This window comes from Hemicordylus capensis, chromosome 2, assembly GCF_027244095.1.
Source record: "Hemicordylus capensis ecotype Gifberg chromosome 2, rHemCap1.1.pri, whole genome shotgun sequence".
Lineage (NCBI taxonomy): Eukaryota > Metazoa > Chordata > Lepidosauria > Squamata > Cordylidae > Hemicordylus > Hemicordylus capensis.
Genome location: NC_069658.1, coordinates 77,528,268 through 77,554,801, shown reverse-complemented (window position 1 = coordinate 77,554,801; position 26,534 = coordinate 77,528,268). Strand labels below are relative to the sequence as shown.

Genomic DNA, 26,534 nt, shown 5'->3' with positions numbered 1-26,534 from the left:
ATGACAGTGATGTCCACTGTTCCCTCTAAGGCGTGCACATGTGCACATGCTTACAAGTTTTTGGATGTCCGCTCAGTTCATTTTAGATCCCGCTCAGGTTTAATCAGGAAGGCCCCACTGAATGCATGTGTGCACAAACTGGCTTGATACTGTTGCCCAGAACAAAACTCATTCTTCACAGAGAGGGGGGAAATTAGAGGGACCACTGGTGATGTACACTCATGTCACTTCTGTATTCTATAAACAAAAGCAGTGCTCCAGTATGTGGAAAAGGCAGTAATAAAATCACATCCCAGAGAGTCAAATTACCATTGTTCATTCAGCTAAATGGTGTGGCCAAACATAATGCTTATCCAGTAATAAGGGAGAGTTTAGAATGTTCTGTAAGAGCAATGTGGTTTGTAGACAGACAGGAACATGATATACATATGAACCTATGTGGAATAAAGTACCTGTGACCTGCAGAGTTGCTTATTATACTTTCCGTATTTACTATTAGTTCCTGCTTCCATTGTGCCTTTTTATCAGTACACATACATTCTGTTTACTAGTATTCATATGGAACACAATAGTACCTGTTGTCTATGACATGAGAGATTTTGAGGTTAATTTATTAAACATTTACTATCATTTTAATTAGATCCAACATTGTTTACTCATTTCATCGTTGCCATGCATTGCTCACGAAAGATGCCAGTTGATCCCAAAGGATATATCTTGCTAGAATAGATCTTGCTTTATTTAGAAAATGTCCCAAAAGTATGGAAACAGCATAAGACAGATTGAAAATTCTGCTTTCTACCAAAATAATACAAGTTTCAACTAAAATGGAGTTTCAAATGAAAATTACAACACATCTAAAGACAACCAGGGATTTGCCAGCAATACCGCATGTTTATATTTTATGCGAGTTCAGTACCTACACCTACGATGAACTTTCAGGCTTCCATATTTGTATCATTTACATAGAAATTACATCATATACACTAACATTAGCTACAAGGGGAGCACGCACAGCTGACATATATAGAGGCAGACAACCCCAAGGCAGACTTCATGAACTTCTGTGTGATCTCAGGTAGGGATGTGCACAGAGCTGGTTTGGCACTCCTTTTCTGGAGTGCCGAACTGGTTTGAAGGTCTTGTGTTCGAGCTGGTTTGGAGGGTGTGTGGGGGTCACTTTAAGGGATAGGGAAGGTGGTTCCTTACCTGCCCATCCCTGCCCCACTGCTTTCCCCCCACCAGCGCTCTCCTAAACAGCATGGGTGTGGGGCTGCAGTGTTTCTACTTGCAGCCCCATTCAGTGTCACCACACCCATGGACAATGTGCTGCAGCCCCACACCCACACTGTTTAGGTGAGTGCCGACGGGGAAAGCGGCGAGGCAGGGATGGGCAGATAGGAAGCACCTTCCCTGTCCCTTAAAATGACCCCCACCCCACCCTCCCAGGAGTGCATGGACCGGTTCCGCGCACATCCCTAATAGCAGGTGCCTTGCCAGTAGGCAAAACTCAGCAAATTATCTCTTATAAAGATTAACCCGCCAGGTAAGCACTGTAATTCGCAGCCCAGGGGATGAATCAAGCAGTGTTCTGTCTAATTTTTTTCATCTGTGTGCAGAATGAGTTTTGTTCTGGGCGGCAGTATTGAGGCAGTGTGTGTGCACAGGTATTCAGAGTGGGACCTTCCTGATTCAACCTGAGCGGGATCTAAAATGAACTGAGCGGACATCAAAAAATGTGTGAGCGCGTGCACTTGCGCACACCTTAGGGGGAGCACTGAAGTCAAGGTGATCCAGGGAAAATTAATTATATAATTAAAGGTGGCTTCCCAAAAATATCATTTATAATCAAATAATATATTTTCTTTGTTTTTCTTGAATTTTAATTATATTTTCACGGTTGACAAGAGACATCAGAGTAGAAAAGGTGCTACTGCTCCCAGCATTCCCCAGTAGTGCATATGAAAAAGGCTTTGCTGCTGGTGCTTTCCTACCCCACTTCTGAGATCCCATTGACGCCTTCCAGGCCTTCTGCAACTTCTTCATCAGTCTTATGAAAATATCTTATGTAAATAGGGTGGGGATCCTTGGGTAACATTTGAACACTATGAGGCTGTTCTCATGAGCAGCCAAGACCGGGATAAGGAAACCAAGTCTGGCCTTGGCTGCTTGTAAACAAGGCACCCGGCTCCCTAAGTGGGTGTGCTCAGTAGCACACCCACCTAGGGAGCCTACCTCGTGAATGAGATTGAGGGAGCAAGCGCTCCCTTAACCACATTTTCCTGATGGTGTGACAGCTCCGATTGCTTGCAGCCAGTGCTGAAGCACTGACGGGCATTTGCCTGTTGCTGGGGGGGATCCCCACAATGTACTGCACACTTGCTCGTGCATTGTCAGATTTCCAGGGGCCGGGGCGATTCATCCCACCCCACCATGCGATCTGGGGCAGAGGTGGACCATCTGGGCATGCGATCTGCACACCCAGACAGTCCTCAGATATTGTCTGCAGGAAAGGTGGGCTTCTGCAGCCTTCCCTGCTGCCCACCTGGTCTTGAGAATGTCCTCTGTGGTTAATACTTGAGGATATTGAGGATACTGAAAGTCCATAGGTGCAAAAAGATTAAGAACTTGTGTTTTGTAGAAACACAAAGAAAATATAAAGAGCAATGGAATGAGCAAGGAGAGACATTACTGTGACACAGCCTCAGAAACCATTATATGTTATGAGAGCTGCAGTGTTTATGAGACAGCCTTGATGAACATCTTCCAAATTGACAAAGGAGCTCTGAGACTTCTGGACCAGGGGTTCCCAACTTTGGGTCGCCAGATGTTGTTGGACTACAACAACACCTCAGCCACAATGGTCTTTGGCCATTGTGACCAGGGATGAAATTGTAGTCTAACATCTTCTGGGTCCCGAGGTTGGGAACCTAGAGATGTGCAAATCGATTCTAGTTGAATCTATTCAAGCTGATTCGAGTGATTCAAACTCAAATCAAATCACCCCTAGGTTACAAATAATGCTTTTTATGTTTCTTGATCAGATTTTATTCTTTACACTAATCCGAAAAATTATGGTTATTTCCCTACTCCAGACAATATTAGAGTATGGATAGACAGATGATTTGGGGTTTTGATTTATCATGGTTTGCTGTTTCTGTTTTTCAAGGCAGGGTTGCAAAATTTGAACACTCTGCTTTTTTTGGCCATAGGGAACAATGGGGAACTCCAAACACCCCATTGTTTCCCATGGGTAGGTCCTAGGGACACTAAAATGGGTTGGGTGGTACCTACCCCATCTGTAATTCTGATTACAAATTGGTTGTTGTCACTATTGGATAACACCAAATCACTTGAACTAGGGGCCTCATTGTTCTAAATAATGTATAGACATAATGGCCTTTCTCCTCAAAGTTTCTAGTCTCAGAAAATGTTATTTTCATTTGCCTGGAAGGAAGTGTTTTCATATTTGACAAAAGTATAGACAAGGGGGAGCAGCTACACACAGTGCCACAGGCAGCACTCACTGGGAAGTGAGTAAATGCAGAGAACCAACTCCCAAATGTGATCGCCTAAGATGCCCTGCATGTTGTGGCTCTTGGCACGACTTTAACACTTGGTGTGGAACATTCCATAGGATTATGCTTGGGAGCATTCTGGCAGACATCCGTATCCAGCTGTCCCTGCACCTCTCTGATGGTTCCCTTTTGCAGAGAAGAGTAGTGAATCACCATTGCATCCAGATGGAGCTGCTGGCCCCTCATCCATCTTGGACAGCTGGAGATGATTTTTTCCAATTGTTTCCCTGAAACCTTATTTCCCTAATGGAAAGTATATTTAAGAAGGAAAAGCTTTGTTAATGTATGAATGAAATGTTATAAAATTATGAATGGTGTAGAGAGAGTAATAGAAATCATTGTCTTTCAGTGCTCTACATCTTGAGGCCACTCAGTCAAACTGCGTGGCCATGGGCTCAAGATAAATGAAAGGAAATATTTCTTCATGAGACATGTAATTAATTTGTGCAGTTCATCCCTATTCAGGCATTCAGCCTGAATCTGGGTAGAGGGGGGGAAGGAGGGCATCAGCTAGCCACACACCCTGCGGAGAGAGTGGGCTGGGCTAGCCACGCTTCCCTCGTTCTGACACTCTCCATTGCCACGTTCCCCACTCCTCACATATTCAGCACTTGTTGGCGGAGAGCCATTTCAAAGTAACAGCCTCCTCTACATGCATGGAAGACAGGGCCACAATGAAATGGGGCTGTAGTGAGAACATGCCTGGCCCGACATCACTAATGCATGTGCCAAGGTGAGAGCTGTTCATGTGAATCACCCTGCTACACACTCTCTAAAGCCTGTTTAAACATATGGAGCGCATGTAGGGTGGCAATTCAGATAAGCATCCCTCACATGCAACTAGAGGAAGTGCTGAGATCACCTTGTGACATCAGGCTGGGCATTCTCGCCAAGCCTATCCTCAAGTGTAGATGAGGCTGCTCATCTGAACCGACTCCCAGTCAAGTGCTGAACCTGACTCTCCCCGTGTTCTAGAACCTTGGCTAACCAAGTGTAGAATGGAGGGGGGAGTTCAAGTTTTGTGGCGAGTGGACACGTTCCTGTCCCCGCCGCCTGTGGCACCTGCCAAAAACAACAAATATTTATATACCACTTTTCAACAAAAGTTTCCAAAGCTGTTTACGTAGAGAAATAATAAATAAGAGGGCTCCCTGAATCCAAGGGCTCACAATCTAAAATGAAACATAAGACAGACACCAGCAGCAGTAATGGAAGTACTGTGCTAGGGGTGGATAGGGCCAGTTATTCTCCCCCTGCTAAATAAAAAGAATCACCACGTTAAAAAGGTGCCTCTTTGCCCAGTTAGCAGGGGTCCACTCTCCAAATGTTCATTTTAATACCTGGAGAGGGCTTCTGTTTCCAGAAGATGTGGTGATGGTCACTAGTTTAGGAGACTTTTAAAGAAGGAATTAGCCCAGTACATGGAAAATGGAATCAGTGGAATCTCGATTTCAGGCTAGCAAATACCGGAACCAGAAGCTGAGGACAAACAACAAATAATACTTATCAGTGCCAGGCACTCACAATTCCATTCACCAGCTTGTAAGGGCTACTGCTCCTAGCCTCTTGTGTGGGCACCCAGCACACACAGATCCCCACCGCTGACAACTTGCTTCCCCAGCAATTTTTAGAATGTAAGAAATTTGATCATCCCTTCTGAGCAGTGGGAGGGGCTCCCCCATTTCTTACTATCCCTTTATGCCTGTGCAAATGAAAGAAGACTTCTTAACCAAACCTCACTGTCACTTAAAAAAAAAAATTAGCTGGTCATAGCTAGAGACAGTACTGGACTAGAGGGTCTTGTCTAGCTAGTCAGTTCTATATTCTTACTTAAACTCTGCCTCAAAGAGAGCATTCTAGATAAACTTGTGTGATATTTTGTTTATATCCATCTGAGACTTTCAAGAAAATAGGTCATTTCTTTGATTACTGAAAAGAAAGCATACATGCAAGAGTACAGAAGGACAAAAGAAACAATCTAGCCATGTTATTAAAAATAGCCAGTTATAGATGCTGTCCTTCAAATGCTGCACAGTCCTCAAACGTATTTTGGGGGGTCACAGAGTACTTCTGAGGGAAGGGAAGTTTGGCAAAAAAAAAAAAAAAGCTCACTTTCTCATCTCAGCATGAGCACCACACCACCTTACTCTGGAATGCCTCAATGAATCAAAATAAAACCGAAGCTGGGATTGGCCATGGCTGCAGAAGTTGTTTACACTCTGTGGTGTTACACTCCAGTGGCTATATAATGTGTGAAACAGCACCTAGTTAAACTGTACTCATGAGAGACTAGACAAGCTAAGCACTCACTGTAATGTAACTTCAGTTGGAGGTTGCCTTTTTGACATGTTTACATAGAATAGTACAGAAAGTTGAGCAAGAAAAAAGGAGCAATGTATCACATATGTACAACTGAACAAAATAAACCAAAGACTGAAAAGCTCTAAAGTGAAGTGGCCAAGATTTATCAACACTGTCTTAATGCTTTTCCTCATATAATGCACACAGTTAGGTAGCTGATGAAGTGATGACAGAGAGCAACACAAAGCACCCATTCTTCTCCGACATGAGTCTCACCATGACCTAAGCTAAGTTTGACTGATCTGCCTGATCCTGTGGGTAAAAACAGTTTCTAATGCAAACCTGAATTGCTTGGCACATTCCTTATGGATAAAGTGCTGTTCTTCTGCTGTGTTTTTGCCCCCACTTCCAGAATACCTTTACATTTGTCCAGAATGACTGGGGGCGGCGGCGGGGAGTGGGGGGAATACATGAAATGTGTTGATACACTAAAGCATGCTTAATTTTGAAAAGGTTATTGATAACAAGAGTGAAACATAAATCTGTAAGAATAGCAAAGCCGTATTCTATCACGCACAGCAGAGTACAGCGTTCAGCCTCTGCATTCCTTTTGTGTTGTAAATTGTTGAATGCACAATAACATGCATCTGAGCTATCACTTATTGTTTTGTATGTCTTGTATGGTACAATTACAATTATCTTTAATTACAATTAAATTAATTAAATTTTATAGTGCAGTTTAATCCCAATCAAGTACTAGAGGCCCCTACTGTGCACTGGTAAACAATTAAAGGTCCATTGTTATATGCTTGTCTAAATCACATTAGTTTATGTGATCTGTACTGGGATAAGCAACGTACTGTAATTTACACTGTAATTTACATGTAGCCTCAAGTACATTTCTTTGGGGCTAACCCGAAGATCCTGTTATTAAGATATTTTATTATTTTGAAACTCTTTTATTGTTATAGTTGAGGAGAAATGATTTTTAAAATAGAATGGCAAAATAATAAAGGAACTGAAATGAGGAGGCAAGTAAAAATAATTTAACTCTCTTGATTTGAACATTTTAGTATCCATCTTTTAAAAAGAACTGACTCAAGTCTTATAATGGGAATATTGTCGAATCAGTGGCTGACATTTTGGCTAACAGTGTGCTTGCAGAAGGACATTGCTCAGGCGTGTTAGGAACATAGGAATCTGCCTTATATTGAGTCAAACCATCCAGGTCCATAGAGCTAAGTATTATCTATTAACTGGCAATGGCTCTCCAAGGTTTAAGGCAAGTGACCCTCCCTGGGGATGCCAGGGAATGAACCTGGGACCTTCTGCATGCAAGCAAAAGCTCTACCACTGAACTATAGTCCATTCCCTAAGGGGAATTTCTTACAGCAGGCAGCTTTCACGTGTAGTCACCCATCCAAATCAAACCAGGGCAGGCCCTTCTCAACAAAAGGGAAACTTTATGCTTGCTACTGGAAGACCAGCTCTCTTCCCCTATGTCAGAAGGCTGGATTCCAGACTAGTGTTGGACTAGTGTAATGCCGTTACACTAGCTTAAGGATGTAGTGCAAGACTATTAGGCAAAGAAAGGAACATCTGTTTGAAACTAGTCCTTGTGCTATAGCAGGAGATGTTGACAAGTTGCACAACACTAATTCTATAATGACTGTTGCACAATGCTAGTAACAATTGTTGCACAACGCTCATTGCTCAATCTTGCATATGTCTGAGGAAAGGTCATAAGAGCCTAAGAACAGCCCTGCTGGATCAGGCCCAAGGCCCATCCAGTCCAGCATCCGGTCTCACACAGTGGCCCACCAGAGGCCTCTGAGAAGCCCACAGGCAAGAGGTGAGGGCATGCCCTCTCTCTTGCTGCTGCTCCCCTGCAACTGGTATTTAGAGGAATCTTGCCTCTGAGGCTGGAGATGGCCTATAGCCATCAGACTAGTAGCCATTGATAGACCTGTCCTCCATGAATTTGTCTAAGCCCCCTTTAAAGCCATACAAGCTAGTAGCCATCACCACATCCCGTGGCAGAAAATTCCATAGATCACTTATGCGCTGTGTGAAAAATCTTTTCCTTATTTTGGTCCTAAGTTTCCCAGCCTTCAGTTTCATAGGATGACCCCTGGTTCTAGTGTTGTGAGAGAGGGAGAAAAATTTCTCTCTGTCCACTCTTGCTGCTCCACATATAATTGTATACAGCTCTATCATGTCTCCCAGTAGTCGCCTCTTTTCCAAACTAAAAAGTCCCAGATGCTGTAGCCTTGGCCCTTAAGAAAGGTGCTCCAGGCCCCTGATAATCTTGGATACCCTCTTCTGCACCTTTTCCAGTACTACATTGACCTTGTTGAGATGACCAGAACTGTACACAGTACTCCAAATGTGGTCACACCATAGATTTGTATAAGGGCATTATAATATTAGCAATTCTATTTTCAATCCCCTTTCTAATGATCCCTAGCATGAAATTTGCCTTTTTCACACTGAGTTGAAATTTTCAGTGAGCTGTCCACCAGAACCACAGGATTGCTCTCCTGGTCAGTCACTGACAGCTCAGACTCCATCGGTCTATATGTGAAGTTGGGGTTTTTTGCCCGAATATGTATCACTTTACACTTGCTTACACTAAATCTCTTTTGCCATTTTGTCATCCACTCACCCAGTTTGGAGAGATTAATTTGTAGCTCCTCAATCTCTTGGAGTTCACTACCCTAAATAGTTTAGTGTCATCTCCAAATTTGGTCAATTCACTACTTACCCCAACTTAGATCATTTATAAACCAGTCCCTGGGGGACCCCACTTCTTACTTCCCTCTGCTGTGAAAACTGTCCATTGTGAAAACTGTCCATTTATTCCTACCCTCTGTTTCCTGTTCTTCAACCAGTTAACAATCCACACACGAAACTGTCCCACTATCCCATGACTGCAAAGGTTACTCAAGAGCCTTCAATGGGGAACTTTGTCATAAGCTTTTTGGAAGTCCATGTATACTATGCCAAATGGATCATCTTAATCCAGATGCCTTTTGACACAAATAATTCCAAAAGGTTAGTGATGCAAGACTTGTCCTTGCAGAAGCCATGCTGGTTCTTCTTCAGCAAGCCCCTTCTTCTGTATATGTAAAAATTTTGTCCTTAAGTGTGCTGTCCATCAATTTATCCTGCAATAGAGGTCATCCAACAGAGGTTGCACAACATCATGGAGCATCATAAATTTTCTCTGCTTTGCAAACATTTTGCCACAGATGTGGGGTGCAAAATTTTCTATAGAAAATTTCCATTTCTAAAATGTCTACTTGGTTACTTTAAAAAACTGAGATACAGTGAAGGGAAATTAATATGGTGAAGGTTTGTGTCGGTTATTAAACTTATAAGTAGGTTAAATAACATGCCAAATCAGATCACAACCTATTTAGGACATCAGTACAATTTGTATGGTTTTTTAAAAAGAAGAAAATGAATGCAACTTTTTTATAAATGAGGGAGAAATTTGCATGCGGAAATTTCCTGGAAAGATTTCAGAATTTTCTGGAAGAGCCACATCTCTGCTTCCTGCACAAATGCAACTTTGTTGCACAAGTGCACCACTAGAATAGCAGCCACTAGAATAGCAGTCCATCCCTAATACAGTGCATATTAATGCATTCAAATAAAGGCTAAGTCCTGCACATAGTTAGGATGCTTAAATCCCTCTCCTTAAGACTACAGGTGACCCTTGTTATCTGCGGTTTCAACAACTGCGGTTCTGCATATCTGTGGATGTGTCTTAGAGACCCAGTTTCTTTATCTGTGGAATGAAGAATAGGCAAAATTGTCCTATTGGCAGTTTTGAGTGGCCAGAAATGACTTCCAATGCCATTTCCAGCCGTCATTTTACAGTGCAGAGCCATTTTGTGGCTCTTTAAAAAACAAAATCCCCCGTGATTTTTGCAAAAACTCAGAGGAATTGAGGTTGTGGGGGATATTGCTGGTTTTGAACCTGGAGAGCAAGGTAAAGTACTTTATTTCTCTTATTTCTCCCCCCATCCTCTTTTTTAGCCCTTGTTTGTGTGTAGGAATTGTGTCTATCCCTTGGACTCCCACAGGGATAAGGTTTCTTTCTTTGTGGTTTCCATAAACATGCCTATAGGCAAGAACAGAACCCCTGCTAATAACTAGGGCCACCTTAATTTACAATTACCCATAGAAGCATGTTTTCTTTTGGTGAGATGCCACAAAGTTCTGAGCACATGGTTCAGCCACATTCTTCCTTCATGTCTCAAATATACCTGCTGAAGCAAATGTAAATTGTCCTTTTTTCTCATGCAGATGGCCATTTTAATGTATTGGTGAGAACCAGCATGCTATAGGTTAGAGGGGGCCTAGGTTGAAATCCGTAAAGCTCACTGGACCAGTCACTCCCACTCAGCTGAACCTAGCTCACATAATGGGTGGGAGAAGAATCATGCTTGCCACTCTGAGGTTCTTGGATGTAGGATAGGATATAGTAAACATGTATAACAAGTAATAGAATAATAAATGTTTATTGAGGTGATCTGGGTTCAAATTTAACCTGGTGTGCATCACCGAGACTTGGTGGGGGGAGGCTCGTGGCCCAGTCTGGTCCCAGCTTCTTCCTCCAGGGTATTCTGTAGGGGAGCAGGGGAGGGGAGGTGGGCAGGGAGGTGGAGTGCGTGTGGTCTATAAGGATAACATCTCCCTTACCAGGGTCCCTGTTGGGGTATCAGACCATACTGAATATGTGTACTTAAGTTTGGGGACCAGGGATAGATTGGGACTTCTGTTGGGGTACCGATCGCCCGGCTGCCCGATGTAATCCCTTACTGAGCTTACTAGGGACTTGGTCGCAGAACTCACACAGACTTTTGGTGCTGGGAGACTTCAATGTTCATTTCTGAACCAATTTGTCCGGGGCAGCTCAGGAGTTCATAGCGGCCATGACAACTATGGGCCTATCCCAAGTGGTCTCTGGACCGACGCACATTGCAGGTCAAACACTTGATTAGGTCTTTTACTCTGATCAGGGTGGTGTTCCATGGGTGGGGACTCCTGTGATTTCCCCATTGTCATGGATGGACCATCATCTAGTTAAGGTTAGGCTTACAAACACTGTCCACCTCCACAGGAGCGAGGGGCCTATTAGAATGGTCCTCCCGAAGAGGTTATTGGACCCAGTAGGATTCCAAGAAGCCTTAGAGGGATTCGATGTTGTCTTTGCCGGTGATCCTGTTGATGCCCTGATGGAGAACTGGAACAACATGCTCACCAGGACAGTAGACACGATTGCTCCTAAGCATTCCCTCTGACCCGCTTCGAAATTGGCCACTTGGTATATGGAAGATCTACGGGGGCAGAAGTGGCAAGGTAGGCGACTGGAGTGCAACTGAATAAAGATTTGACTTGGATCTGACAGATTACAACATAGAGCACATTTAAAGATCTATGCTCAGGCAATATGTGAGGGAAAGAAGTGGTTCTTTTCTGCCCGTATTGCATCTGCAAGTTCACATCCAGCAGAGTTGTTCAGGGTTGTGAGGGGGCTAGTATGCGTCCCTGCTTCCTTGAATCAGAATTTGGAGCCATCAGTTACCTGCTGTGATGTGTTTAAAGAATTTTTTTGCAGATAAAATCTCTCGGATTTTGGCCAACTTAGATGGAGACTCCACAATTAATTTGATGTCTGAACTGGAGGTGTCCAGCAACTCCTCTTATGTGGTTCAACTGGATTGGTTTCAGTTTGTGACTCCTGGGGATGTGGACAAGCTGCTCAGAACAGTGAGGCCTACCACTTGTTCTCTTGACCCTTGTCCAACATGGCTTGTTCTATCTAGTAGAGAGGCTGTTGTAGGAGGCCTGGTAGAAATCATAAATGCTTTTCTGAGGGAGGGCAGGATGCCTCCTTGTCTTAAGAAAGCAATTATTAGACCTCTTCTAAAGAAGCCTGCATTATATCCCTCAGAGTTGAGAAACTATAGGCCTGTTTCCAACCTCCCATGGCTGGGCAAGGTAATTGAGAAGGTGGTGGCCTCTCAGCTCCAGACGGTCTTGGAGGAAACTGATTATCTAGACCCATTTCAAACTGGCTTTCAGGCTGGCTATGGGGTGGAAACTGCCTTGGTCGGCCTGATGGATGATCTCCAATTGGGAATTGACAGAGGAAGTGTGACTCTGCTGGTCCTTTTGGACCACTCTGTGGCTTTCAATACTATCAACCATAGTAGCCTTCTGGAACGTCTGAGAGTGTTGGGGGTGGGAGGCACTGTTTTACAGTGGTTCCGCTCCTACCTCTCAGACAGATTCCAGATGGTGTCGTTTGGAGATTGTAGCTCTTTGAAATCTGAGCTTAAGTATGGTGTCCAGGCTCCATACTCTCTCCAATGCTCTTTAAGATCTACATGAAACCGCTGGGAGAGGTCATCAGGGGATTTGGAGTGGGATGTTATCAGTATGCTGATGACACCCAGATCTACTTCTCCATGTCAACTTCTTCAGGAGCTGGCATATCTTCCCTAAATGCCTGCCTGGACGCAGTAATGGGCTGGATGAGGAAGAATAAACTGAGACTAAATCCAGATAAGACAGAGATACTTATTATGAGGGGTCAGAACTCCAGAGACGATTTTGATCTCTCTTTTCTAGATGGGGTCACACTTCCCCAAAAGGAACAGGTTTGCAGTCTGAGAGTATTTCTGGATCCACACCTCTCCCTGATATCTCATGTTGAGGCAGTGGCCAGAAGAGCTTTCTATCAGCTTCAGCTGATACGCCAGCTGCATCCATTTCTCGAGATGAACGACCTCAAAACAGTGGTACATATGCTGGTAACCTCCAGACTTGACTTCTGCAATGCACTCTATGTGGGGCTGCCTTTGTACGTAGTCCGGAAGCTTCAGTTGGTACAGAATGCGGCAGCCAGGTTGGTGTCTGGGTCATCTCGGAGAGACCACATTACATCTTTGCTGATAGAGCTACACTGGCTGCCAATAGGTTTCTGGGCAAAATACAAAGTGCTGGTTATAACCTATAAAGCCCTAAACGGCTTAGGCCCTGGGTATTTAAGATAACGTCTTCTTCATTATGAGCCCCACCACCCATTGAGGTTGTCTGGAGAGGTCCGTCTCCAGTAGCCGCCAGCTCGGTTCCTGCCACAAGACTGTGGAATGCGCTCCCTACTGAGATACGATCCTCCCCATCTCTGACAATTTTTAAAAAGCATTTGAAAACCCATCTCTTCACCCAAGCTTTTTTAGCTTTTTAAAAATTTTAGGTTTTAATCTGTGGTTGACTTTTAAATTGTTAAATTGTTTTAAGTGTATATTTTTAACTTGTTTTATGCTATTGTTAACAGCCCAGAGATGAAAGTTTCGGGTGGTTTACAAATTAGATAGATAGATAGATAGATAGATAGATAGATAGATAGATAGATAAAATGAATCCCACACAGCCATGAATTGATGTCTGTTGGGTGGGTCTAGGTAAGTCACCATCTCTCAGCCTAAGCTACCTCATAGTATTGCTGAAGTTAAATGGGATAGCCCTCTCTATACGGCCAAGCTCCTAGGAAAGTGTGATGCTAATGTTAAATAGATTGAGAACAACTCTGCCACTTCATTTGGTATAGAATCATAGAGTTGGAAGGGACAAATGAGAAAGTCCAGATAAATTGTACTGGGTAAACCAAAGGGGATTGGATTTGGTATTGGAAGGCATCAGTCTTGGGTGTGCCTTTTAGCTGTGGTGGGAAACCTAATCATCATTGAAGGTCACATGGGAAACAAATTGAGAGTGGAAGAGACACAAAGGCTGTACACACGACCAGTAGCGGGGTGGGGAGGGCAGGGGGGAAGGAAGGGTTCAACCTATTTTCCCCTAGATGATCGATGTTTGCGTCTTCAGCACATGAGCCGCATGTCCACACGATCTGCCTTGCCAGGAGCAATGCTGATTAACAGAGGCCGGGACTCATTTCCCCGGCCAGATATCCCACAAGGCACTACGTGACGAGCACGGTGCCTTGGGGGATTCCCCCATCATACAGGCATTCTAGGTGCCCGTCTATGTGTCTCAGACTGTCTGCATCCCAAGGAGACACACAATCCTGGCAGCTGGGCTAGGGGTGTGCTGACTCCCTTAACCTCCGCTAAGAGCCATGCTAAGGAGTGGGGTTAGGCTGGATAGGAGCACCAGGATCCACATGGATTCCAGCACTCCACACAAGTAACCTAGCCCAGGCTAGGCTACTCATGAGAACAGCCTCACAATCTTTGCATTTTGGCTGCAATCCTGCACACAGAATTACATTATTTAGAATTAACTATATTTAATGCAATCCAACAAACGACAGCCACTTATGGTGTAGGAAATGTGGAATGAGGAGCTTGTACTTAGGTTACTGTAGCAGCCTAATCCCTATAAATAACTGTGGTCCACCCAAATGGTCCACTTAAGTGAACAGTTAGGGAGCTGTGAGGTGGGGACACAGCAGCTGTATCAGCAGCTGGAAAAAACACAGGAAACAGCCTCTGCATTCTCCAAGGCATGTACATTTCAGGCATTAATTAATTTATACACTGAAAAACAAATAGAAAATATTTCAAAACCTAACATCAGCTCTCAGGCATATGGAATCAATCATTGCCTGAATACTAGGTACACATTATAACTCTCCTTCCAAACCAGCAACAGACAAGAATATTTTTCAAAAGGATTGTATGTCCCATTTTCTTCCTGTATGCTGCTTTGGGTGCCTGTTTTGGCAGAAAGTTGGCTTAAAAGTTCTGTAATGAAACATGATTTCTTATGTAAGATATGGTAACCCTTCAGATCCTCTTCTGTGTTTTTCTTCCTGTTGCTATTATATCCTTGCTTCTGTGGCAGTAATTAAGCCCAGACCAGTTTACTACAAAGTTTATTTTCTAAGAGCTCAATGTTTAATTTTAGGGGGAAGCCAGTTAAATTTTAAAATGGTATGTGAGTAAAAAAATAGACAAATGAGGAGTGTAATCTTTTCATGTACACCTTCTTTTGAGGGATTGCAGTGGTCAGAGCAGCTATTTACACCTCCATTGTAATATGATGTAAAGTTTTATTTCAAAAGCATATATCTGAACAGCCAAAGTAATTACTAAAGTGTTTCCAAATGGATAAATGTTTAAGAGCCAGCTGTGTCTGTGAATTACACATTGGAAAGTAAAACTCAGGGCTTGTTAATGCTGTTTCTTGGCATGAGGAAGACTCCAAGGCATCTAATATATTAAATGGTGTTTCAAAAGGGCAAGTTAGCACTTTGTTTGCCAAATGGGCTTTCAAAAGCTATCTTGGTTACAAAGTCTGAGTTTCTGCGCATAAATCTGGGGTGATTGACAAGACTGTAGCAAAACAGCTTTTTTCAAAAAGATATTGACAGGCTGCATCATAGTTTTGAACCTCTGGCAGGGATGAAAAGAAATCCCCACTTTTATCACTGATTCCCCCCACCCCCACCCAGACTATCAGTACTTCCATGAAATTTGCCTGGGAATTATGAGATTTTTGCTGTACCATGCAGAATTTCTTTTAACTGAATCAAAAGTTGTCTGCACGTATTTTTGTGCTTCTTATAAGGTGAATAAAAGAATACATCCCTGAAATGGAGCAGGTGGGAGTGAGGTTTCTGCTTTTAGGCAGTTTCATTCACCCTTATTTTACTGTAATTTGGAACATTGGTTTTTATGGTATCTAATTTATGAGTCCATATTTTTATGATAAAGTCTCATGACACATTCACTGTGCTCCATCAAGCCCCACCCTCGTGTTACTATACCAGATTTATAATTCTTCAGAGTATGAATCAGTCTCCTAGAAGGCCCCTTAATCCCTTATTAAACCTAAATAATGTAGAGGATTTTAAATTTATGGACAGAGCAATTGTATAATTATGTAATGCTCCACCTACCTACAAACCTGGTAGGCAGAAAATTTCACTAAAACCTGTGTCAGGTAACAATTGCCTTATGTCGGGGATTCTCATGGAACAGTTTCTTATGGAAGCTGTTGGACTTCAACTTCCATAATCCCCAGCATTGTGGTGGAGGATTATGGGAGTTGGTCCAACTATATCTGGGGACCAAGTTTGAAAATCTTGCCTTAAGTAGCTGCCACTGGGGTAGTAAAGCTCTGTCTGAGATCTACAACCTTAATCTGCAGATGGGGGCTTTCCCACTTCCCACCGCATGCGTGTCTGGGGAGACAGAGAGAGGCAGCGGGCCGCGAGCAACAGCATGGGTGGTGAGCAAGTTGAAGTGGGTAGCAAATGAGCAGTGGGTGGCAGCAACAGCAGGACAAGTGGTCGGCAAGCAGAGAGGTGAGAGGCAGCTCCCAGATAATGGGCGGCTTGTGACATTCAAAAACATCCATCCAATTATAGCTCCCCCCCCCGCACCCGCCATTTCCCAGTACATGAAAAAATAGCATGTAGGGAGAAGGCTAGGCTATTTGTTTATATTCTTTTCTTTCATGTTGGAAATGAAGACAGCATATATAAAGTTACCAGTCATTCTTCCATCCATGCAATGACCAGCACTGTTCCTTCTAAGGTGTGTGCACGTGTGCGTGCTCACAAGTTTCTGGATGTCCGCTCAGTTCATTTTAGATCCTGCTCAGGTTGAATCGGGAAGGCCCCATTCTGAATGCAGGTGTGCAAACATTGCCTTGATACTGCTGCTCAGAACAAAATTCATTCCGCACAGAGATGGGGAAAAATTAGAAGGACCACTGCTGACCAATATCAGAGTGGCTTAGATTCATAGGAACATAAGAAGCTGCCTTATATCAAATCAGACCCTTGGTCCATCTAGCTCAGTACTCTCCAAGATTTCTGGCAGCAGTCCTTCACTGTCCTACTTGGAGATGCCAGGGAGTGAACCTCAGACCTTCTGCATGCAAACAAATGCTTTACCAGTGAGCTACAGCTTCATCCCCTAAGGGGAATACAGCAGACAGCACTTGCATGTAGTCACTCATCCAAATGCAAACCAGAGCAGAGCTTGCCTAGCAAAGGGGACAATCCATGCTCACTACCACAAGACCAGGTCTCCTCCCCAGTTTAGGTTGCTGCATCATGCACCTTCAGGCCATACCCCAGGGTGGAGCTCTTTCCCGAGATAGCTAGTTTTCTATGTGGAAGGATTTTATTTTATTTTAGTATGAAGCAAAGTTGTAAGTTGTCCCCCTGAGCCACAGCCTAGTTCCAAGTCAAAAACTATTCCTTTGTTTGTTTGTTTCCCCTTCTGAAACTAATACCAGCTTTAAGGGTTGGTCTTCCCATGTCACAGTCCTGATCGAAAACAACCCTCTCCCACTCCATGTTTGCTGTTTTGAAAAGAAAAAGACGGGATTTAAAATCCTAGAACTTGTATGGCTCGTCTAGCTTGGCCGTTATAGGAGACATTTTCTTGATTGGGATAAAAAGCAGCAGTAGGCAGAGCAAATGAATGGAGAGAGAACAATTTGTTTGCTGGTAACCTGTAGCATCTTTAAGTCTATTCAAAAACAAGATGTTGGTGCCACTATATGTTAGAGCCCATGGAGACTTGCTGTTGGGGTGGTTTTCTCCTTTAAAGTGAACATATTGCTTATTTAGTGAATGCCTAAAGGTCAGGAGAGTCGCCTTTTATTATGTGTTGACAATTAGTGGCCCATTTTTGTTTCTAGTGACTAAATATGAGTTGATAGAAAGATCTTATGCCCTTGTTTGTCTTTCACAGGGTGAAGTGAAGAAATAGTCTCCCAGCTGAACTACTATGAGGTCAGAAGCCTTGCTGCTATATTTCACACTGCTACACTTTGCTGGGGCTGATTTCCCAGAAGATCCTGAGCCAATCAGTATTTCGCATGGCAACTGTGAGTATGAAAGGCCCGGAAATTGTACTAAGATGTCCTTTCCCTCCAAGTCACGGCTTATTGGCCAGTGAGATTTAAGGTTGCAAGCTTCAGTGGGCCAGAAACTATACTATCTGGTTTTTCCTATTACGTCTTCTCAGAACAACCAAACTATCCTTCCTTCAGCTCCATGTCAACCCATCCCTTTGTTGTAAATCAATATTTTATCATGGTCTTTGAATGCAGGAGGATTAAACAGTTGTTTGCTTGTTCATATCCCTCTTCAAGCTGGTGTTCGCCAAACTTGGTCACATTTTTCTCAGCCAGCTGCCTCTGCAACCAACATTTCCCCATAATTTAGAAGGTTATTCCAGGATTGCCAAAACAAGAGCTAATCAGTTCCTAATAAGAGGAATTAGATTTACCATTAAATAAATCACTAATAAGTAGCACAGATCTGTGGGGAACATTCCACTCTGCACTAAATGACTGCTTATCTAACAAGTGGTGTGTGTGTGTGTGTGTGTGTGTGTGTGTGTGTGTGTGTGTGAGAGAGAGAGAGAGAGAGAGAGAGAGAGAGAGAGAGAGAGAGAGAGAGAGAGAGACTTTGCAATTGTCATGTATAACGGAACTTGAGGGAACAACAACAAACAAAAAAATCCATTTAGACCAGCCGTGTCATTCTGTCTAGAAGAAGATTAATACAACATCATCTGTCCATCAGGACTCAGATGCATTGACGAGTAAAATATCACAATACAGGCACTCGTCGAGTTACAAACATCCATCCATACAAACAAAGCTCCTTAATATATTACATTAAGGAAGTCTCCAACATACAAACATCAGCCCATAACAGAAACAAGTTGTCGCTCATGGAAACTTAAATGCATTCTGAGATACGAACATCTGACTTAAAAACTTTAGAAACACAACCCATTTGTAAGTTGGAGCTTCCTGTATCTGCCCATACAATAACAATTATAATATGTTTCATCTAAAGTTTTCTTTAGTTGCTGCAGCAAATCCAAGTGCCTTTACGGTCTCTGAGTTTTCAGTAGTTTGTAATACTTAACCAGGATTGGTTAACCATCCAAATATGCTAACAAATGCCAGATCAAAAGTGTCAATTGCCTTGAAAAGCATATAAATTCATATAGGAAAAGGGGCAGAGAGAATAATGAAAGCCTCCATCTGTTTCTTCATGGCTGCATGCATACAAACTCCATATATCCAGTCAGTTATGAACAAATGGTTTCATTCTAAAGCTGAGGAGAGCAAGAATTATAAGCACACAGCATATGCACAAAGTGTTAGCTACTGTCTGTCCAATTGCAAGTCAGTGCTGAATGATTTGCATGTGAAGTAATTCTGCCATCTAGAGTTATACCTGTTACCACCTATTTTCCATTAAGATCTGAATGCTAGTATGCTTTTTAATAACCCAAGGTTCTGTGTTTGACACACCTGAGGTGGTCTGTAAACTTGTTGCCATCCCTGTAGCTGAGCATTAAATTTGGGCATTCAGGCATAGTGATATAAGAGCTACATCACTATTTGTCAGAAGAGGATTAGCTGTACAGTAATTCCACTATACTCTAGATTGGTTGGACTATGAATGAAAGTAGACACTTTTGGAACTAGACCAGAATGCTGATACCATCATCCTAAGCACTCTTGGGGAAAGAAGTTACTTTAAGATCAGTGAGGTTTACTTCCTGGTAAATGTGTTTAGGATTAGAATCTTTTAAAATGTGCATTTAGCTAGTGTCGTTGGCAGATCCTCTTTGCACAATCATTCTAACTTTTGAGATGCAAGACCTTAGGAGGCTTGGTGGGCATGACTATGCACATGTTGTTGTGCCACAGAGAAAAGACCTCCCAGCATTGCTTGGTCCTGGAAGTGTTCTGTAAGAAAGGAAACACATCACTGCCCCTCAGGGGTGTGTTTCCTCTCTCACAGAGCACATCCAGAATGTGAGCAGCACTGGGAAGTCTTCGCACTATGGTCCCATAGTGTGCGCATAAGGAGGATTGGGAGAGCTGTGCATGGGCTCCCATCACGTCACTGTATAGCCTCCTAACACATGCTCTTCGTTAGTTCAGTTGTCAACCAGTGTCTTTTTGCCAAATTATTTAGGATCAGAATAGGGATTTTTTTTTTTTTGTTAGGCCCCATTGTCTGAGCATCCTGAAAGTCCTGGGTCCATTTTGTGTGATACAGTTGTTTTGCTTGAATCACCTATTTGTTTGTGTAGTGTTAGCTGATGTCTTTTTCTCTGCTATGGTGCGTATTAGATGCAGTTCATATACTTACAGGCCAGAGATCCTTTTTACATGTGGTTGGGATACACTCATCCCTTCCTCACATACAGTACAGGTGAAGCGGGCACTCTCATGGAAACCCTATTTTGCAGTTCTTCCCACTCAAATGGGGGCCCAAGTCGAATGTCCTAATCACATATTAGGCTCATTCCCATGGTCCTAAACAGGGTAGGAGTAGTGACCAGCCAGGGTAGGAGAGTCGTGCTTGCTCCTGCGTCTTAGGCATGCAAAGATCAACGTTGGAGGAGGGAAGAATGGGAGGAGCTGGTAGGATGGCTTTTTGTCCACCCTCAATAAAATGTGGGGGACAGAATGTTGATTGGCTGTGCCCATCCTACCCAGGACAAGAAACAATACTCTTAGAAAGAAAGAAAGAAAGAAAGAAAGAAAGAAAGAAAGAAAGAAAGAAAGAAAGAAAGAAAGAAATGCTAGTGCTTGATATTTCTGTGCCCTCCTCATTTATCCTACAGTTTGCCACTTATATTAGCACGGATTGTCATATAGGTGAACCTCATCACACACGGTCCCGACACCCGCGGTTTCGTGTATTTGTGGTTGGGCAATGAAGATCCAGCCTTGGTATACACAGTAAAACAAAGGGTTGAGATCCGTGGTTTCTCCATTTTGCTTAAAGGAGCCATTTTGTGGCTCTTCTGTTAAAAAAAAGATCCATGGTTTTTCATGGGAAATTGGCTGGATTTGGAGGTGGGGGCGGGGCTTGCTGAACAACTGGAAAGCATGGTATTTTGCTTTTTTGCTCATATTTCTAACTTTTACTGATTTTTTTTGCCTCCAGGAACATAACCCCCCAATTCTCATTCATTCAATGACTTGTTATCCACGGTTTTGTTATCTGCGTTTGTAGGACAGAACAGAACCCCTGTGGATAACAAGGTCCACCTGTAATTTGCTGCTAGCTTGCAACAACATCCAAGGCATTCTTGCCTTTAAAAAAAAAAGTTACATTTTCTATAGTAAAACTAATCAGTTGATAAAGAGAGGGCATAGGAGAGTATATTTGGCAACAACATTGTTCTCATGTTTCTTCTTCCTCTGAATTCTATCACCAGTCTCCACTAATGCTTCAAAAATAAAATCAGAAAAGAGAATACATTCTACTTGTCATAAACAAAGCCATAAGACAGGCTGAAAGGGAAATAAGATTACAAAGACACAACATTCAGTTAATGGTTTCCCCCTGTTTCTAATAATAAGCACAATTAGCATGCTAGCCTAATCATATAGGCTACCCGCAGAGTGGCCAGTTTTGTACCTTTTCAGTCTTTTCTTCTAAATACCAGTCAATATGGCCACTGCAGTAATTGCTGGACTCCTACAAAACATCTTTGTTCTGACAGATCATCTTTGGCAAGCAAAATCCAGCTATTTAGAACTCTGTACAGTCTGAAACGAAAGCCAGGTGTAAATGCTAAGTGTCTGGAATGCCTAGAGCTTCTAGCAGCTTTTTGCTCTTAGAAAAAAAAGAACATGTTCTTTATTATTAAGAATATAATAACTCCTTTCATGACAACAGGAATGTGAGGAAACTTTGAAAGCTCTGCAATCTACTATGTTGTTATTTTTATGATTTAGCCTATATGGCAAACCAGAGCAGTAACTATAGAGTCAACAACAGGTAATAGAGGCCATCTAGGCTATGTTAACATACTTTCATTGCATGACTCAAGTTTTATGTTTTTCTGTCAAACACTTCTCTTTTTACAGATACAAAACAGTATCCGGTGTTTGTGGGTCACAAGCCAGGACACAGCGCCCCACAAAGGCACAAACTGGACATCCAGCTTCTCATGATCATGGACAGAACCATCTACGTTGCTGCTAGGTCTGTTGCCTCTTCCTTACTCTCATCTTACTTTCTTTTCAACACAGACTCCTCTAATGTTTTTATTTCCTTTTGTTTATTTTCATACTTCGAGGCACAGAGGGTCCCCTCAATGGTGTGAATTGTCCTCACACAAATGAATCATTGTCCACACCAGTTTCTTACCTTGTAATTGCAAGCCCATTCTAACTCAGGGCTGGTCTACACATTATGTCCACACTGTAGGCGTCCCCCCCGCCCCCTCCCCATTGACCTTCCATCCCAAGTGGCACCATGCACCACTGCTTCTCAGATGGTTGCTTCTGATGGTAAGAACATAAGTACTAGATGTCCCTAGAGGCAAACACTGGTGACTTGCAGCCTCCATATCACTGGGAATTTCCATGACAGAAGGACTACTGGAGGTAGCGCAGGGATCTCCACAAGGAAATGGTTGCAGGGGGCTCAGGCAATGTGTAAACTGCCCATCTCACACCCTTCTAGAATAAAAGACTTTAAAAAGCCATTGATCTAGAGTAGGGATTCCCAGACATTTTAAAGCAAGTGTACTCCTTTTGTCACAAACCTTCAGATACTCCATAGAAGTGTGTGTGTGTGTGTGTGTGTGTGTGTGTGTGTGTGTACACTTAAATGTTAAAGTTATGAGACAGGCTACTCCAGTCAGTGGCTCACATCCACAGTTAGTTACTTATAAGCAGCCTTATCTATATAATTAATTCTCTTAGCCGGCATGCGTGTCCAGGATTTGGCAGCAGAACTCTCGTGACACGCGAGAGTTTCGGCGAGAGGCCCGGCAGAGTGAAGAGGAGAGGGGGAAGAAAGTGGTGGCAGCGGGCGGCTGGGCAGAGGAGGGGGGAGAGAAAAGTGGCAGCGGGCATGCGGGTGGGAGAGAAAAGCAGCGGCGGAGGGGGAGAGAAAAGCGGCAGCGGGCAGGTAGAGTGGGGGGAGAAAAGCGGCGGCAGGTGGATGGGAGGGAGGAAAAAATGGCGGCGGTGGGGTCCTTTTTGGCCGTCCGCTAAGCCTCTTTGTGGGGGGAGGAACGGGAGGGGAGGAAGGCTAGAAAGCGTGGGGCTGGAGGGAAGGGAAAGAGAGGAGAGGCCGGGGGCCGGGGCAGGAGGAAGAGGGAGGGGAAAACAGCCGGCCCCAAAGCGCCGCACAGATGCTCTGTGCGAGGTCGGCTAGTTGAAATTAATAGGACAAGTTTACTTGCCTGTTTCAATGGGAGTGCTCGGTACTAATTTTCTGTCGGTCTGGCTAAAGGGAGGGGTACGCTGCATTTCAGCATATGGCCAGCCAATCAGGAGAAAAGGTGAAGGGTGTTCAGCCTCCTCCCTCCCCTTCTTCAGCAGACACACCGCTGAGGATGCCTCACCTTCAAGCTGGTGATCCTCAGGTGAGAAACAAATAGCGGCAGCATGGGGAGGCAGGAGGGCTCTGAGTACCCCCTGTTGGGAACCCCTGAGCTAAAGAAAGCTCACTTGCTAGGACTAACCTTGAGTGCATGCAAAACGAGTGGTAGTTCTATGCTTTTAAACACATATGTTTTGAAAAGCCCAAACTAAGCAAGGAGAAGAGAGAAGACCATCCCTTCAGCTGTAATGTGGGACATGACAAGAGATGGGTCTGTCCTCTACTCCCTCATCCTTGTTTAGCTTGGACTTTTTAAAAACTTCTTGCTTCATGGGCTTGGTATCCCATTTAGAATGCCAAGGGTTGTTTAATCTGTCTAGCTCGGACTTAGTGCTGCAAAGTCCTGGCAACTGCGTGTTGCTGGCTGATGCCTGCAAGTGGTGTACCAAGCCAGCACACAGCTCAGTGCTGTGGAAAATTGAACTCATTATATCTGTAAAAGAGTTTGGTTGGTTTTGCGTACACAATTAATTATCTGTTTTGGAGAATAAACAAGAATAATCCCCATTGCACGAGTACATATTTGAAGAAGAATTAAACTTTAATGTCACTACAGGTCTAAACATGTTTTATAGTAAAACAAAGAGAGTAAGAGGGAGGAAAAAGGATGTGTACACTTCATTTCTTTCAAAGTAGTTGACAGGTTTGAATTTAATTAATTTAATAGACCCTAGTTCCTGAACAAACTTGCTTTAATGTGTTCGGCTTGTAGTCCCACATTCAGGACTGCATCACGGTGAGGAACCTTCTAGAGCTCTTTAGTAACAACAACAACAACAAAAATATTTATGTATTTGTAAATATTTATATACTGCTTTTCAACAAAAGTTTCCAAAGCAGTTTACATAGAGAAATAAATAAATAAGATGGCTCCCTGTCCCCAAGGGCTCACAATCTAAAGAAACATAAGATAGACACCAGCAACAGTAATGGAAGTACTGTGCTAGGGGTGGTTAGGGCCAGTTACTCTTCCCTTGCCAAACAAAGAGAATCACCACGTCAAAAAGGTGCCTCTTTGCCCAATTAGCAGGGGTTAGTTTAGTAAGACCGTGAGCATCGGTAAAAGTCAGAATTACATTTTGTAATTCCCATCCCCTACCACAAGGAGGCAGTATCTCATGGGCCAGCTTAGGAGGGATGGGTGGGGGCTCTTTAAAGCCACACAGCATTGCTGCAGGGAGAGATGGGCAGCTGCAGCACTTCTGGGAAACGTGCAGGGGACAGGTGCAGAGGGAAAGCTAGATACGCTCAGGAGGAACTACATCTCCCAGGCATCCCAGTGTCTCCCAGCCGTCCTGGGCAAGTGCCCAGCTTTTCCTTTGGCACTCCCTGCCTGCCTCCTACACATTTCCCATCAGCACTGCAGCTGCCCCAATCTCCCTATGCCAGTGCTGGGTGGTTTTTAAATAGCCTCCACCACCTCCGCTCCCTGGGGCAGTTGTCGTGGGGACTGGGGATGTCAAAGTGGAATTCTGATTTTGCCAAAATGCACAGTCCTTCTCTTTTAGGCTAGATCTTGTTGAGTCATATTCAACCAATACAGATTGTAATGCAAGTTGGATTTCAGCAGGAGCCAGTTTCTGAACAGATCTACGTGTTGTTTCTCAAAATACCAGTTTGTGTGAGTGGTCCAACATGTTATCTAAGTTTGCTAAGAAATATTCTCAAAGTTAGTGCATAAAGACCAGTTTGATGAGTACCCAGAATGTTGGGGGCAATATGCTAAATCATTGTAAACCGCTTAGAGAGCTCCGGCTATAAAGCGGTATATAAATATAAGTGCTATTGCTATTGCTATTATGCAAATATCTGGATAAGGGGCAGCCACTTGAAATGACTGTGTTCATTGGCTTTCTGCCCATTGAAAGCTTCTTGTTCACAGACACTTTACCACATGCACAAGATTTCGCTACTGATCCACATTTAGTGTGATCTGAGCTTGCATGCAAGCTCCCTGAGTATGATGGTACCTTGATGTGACCCATTTTATTGTGAGCATTTTACATGTGTGAAGTGATTTCAAAATTATTTCAAGCAGCCAGTATAAGGATTGTGTGAATTGGACCTAATTGCTCCTGTTGTTAAAGTTCCCACTACGTCCAGATATAGAAATGGTCCATTGCTCCATTTTAATTCACACGAATTCATATTTGAATAATGTTAATTCATATATATCTTATGTTAAATTCATATTTTATTTAATATGTTGATTCATATTTGAGTGCACAGACATTAAACATGAGCTATTAATTATGACTGAGATAATCCTTTTTAAATAAAATAAAAATAGTGGCCAGCATCAAGACTAACACTGCATCCGCAGGCCAGGGATTCCAGTTACATAGTGGGGTGTGATTGGTGATTGGCAATTGGCTGGAAGTAGGGGTGTGCACAGATCGCAGTCCGAATTCAAACCAGTCCACAGTCCGGCAAACAGCAGACCAGTGTGGTGGTTTGACCCAGCACCGTGTGTTTGTGTGCAGCACTTTTAAAGGCAAAGGCACTGGTCCTTACCAGCATGACCCCTGCTCCTGGCAGCTTCCTTCTCCGGTGGCACTCGCCCCAGCAGCCCAGGCATGGCGCCGGCACAGCTCCTTCATTCACCTGGCCTCCGCGCATGTGTGGAGGCCATTTCTGTGGTCAGCACCTCATGTGGACCATGCAAATGGCAGACTGCAAATGGCAGTCATGCGCGGAGGCCAGGTGAGTGACAGAGCTGCGCCGTCACTGTGCGCAGGTTGCTGGGGCGAGTGCCACCACACCAGGAAGCTGCCTGGAGCAGTGCTAATGCTTGTAATGCCCTCCACCTTTACTTTTAAAGGTGCCGCTCACTGCCACCCCCCCCCGCCCACCCGGCAGTGCATTGAACCACTGGACCAGTCCACGGTTTGGCCAGACTGGGCTGAACCTTTTCGCCGGACTGCACACCAGTCCGAATTTGGATCGCACCCCTTGTTTGAAGACCCTCTAAAGCATAATTTCAGGAGGCAGAGGCAGCTGTAGAGGGAAGTGGGGTTGTCAAAAATTGCATGGATATGCACACACATGCAACAGAATTCCCTGGCAGATAGAACATAAGAACAGCCCTGCTGGATCAGGCCCAAGGCCCATCTAGTCCAGCATCCTGTTTCACACAATGGCCCACCAGATGCCACTGGAAGCCTACAGGCAGGAGTTGAGGGCATGTCCTCTCTCCTGCTTTTACTCCCCTG

At 43.7% G+C, this 26,534-nt stretch overlaps 1 protein-coding gene across 15 annotated transcripts in view; it reads left to right on the top strand.

Moving 5' to 3' along the window:
• SEMA6A (semaphorin 6A) overlaps positions 1-26,534 on the top strand; it is a 233,317-nt gene that overhangs the window by 92,990 nt on the left and 113,793 nt on the right. For 14 of the 15 annotated variants that reach the window (XM_053303548.1, XM_053303556.1, XM_053303555.1 and 11 more), the window contains 2 exons: positions 17,630-17,765; positions 21,795-21,912. In XM_053303548.1, the coding sequence (XP_053159523.1) occupies positions 17,666-17,765; positions 21,795-21,912 (218 nt within the window). In that variant the 5' untranslated portion in view covers positions 17,630-17,665. Of the gene's footprint in view, positions 1-17,629; positions 17,766-21,794; positions 21,913-26,534 lie in introns of those variants that run through there. The other variant, XM_053303561.1, reaches the window with a different exon arrangement.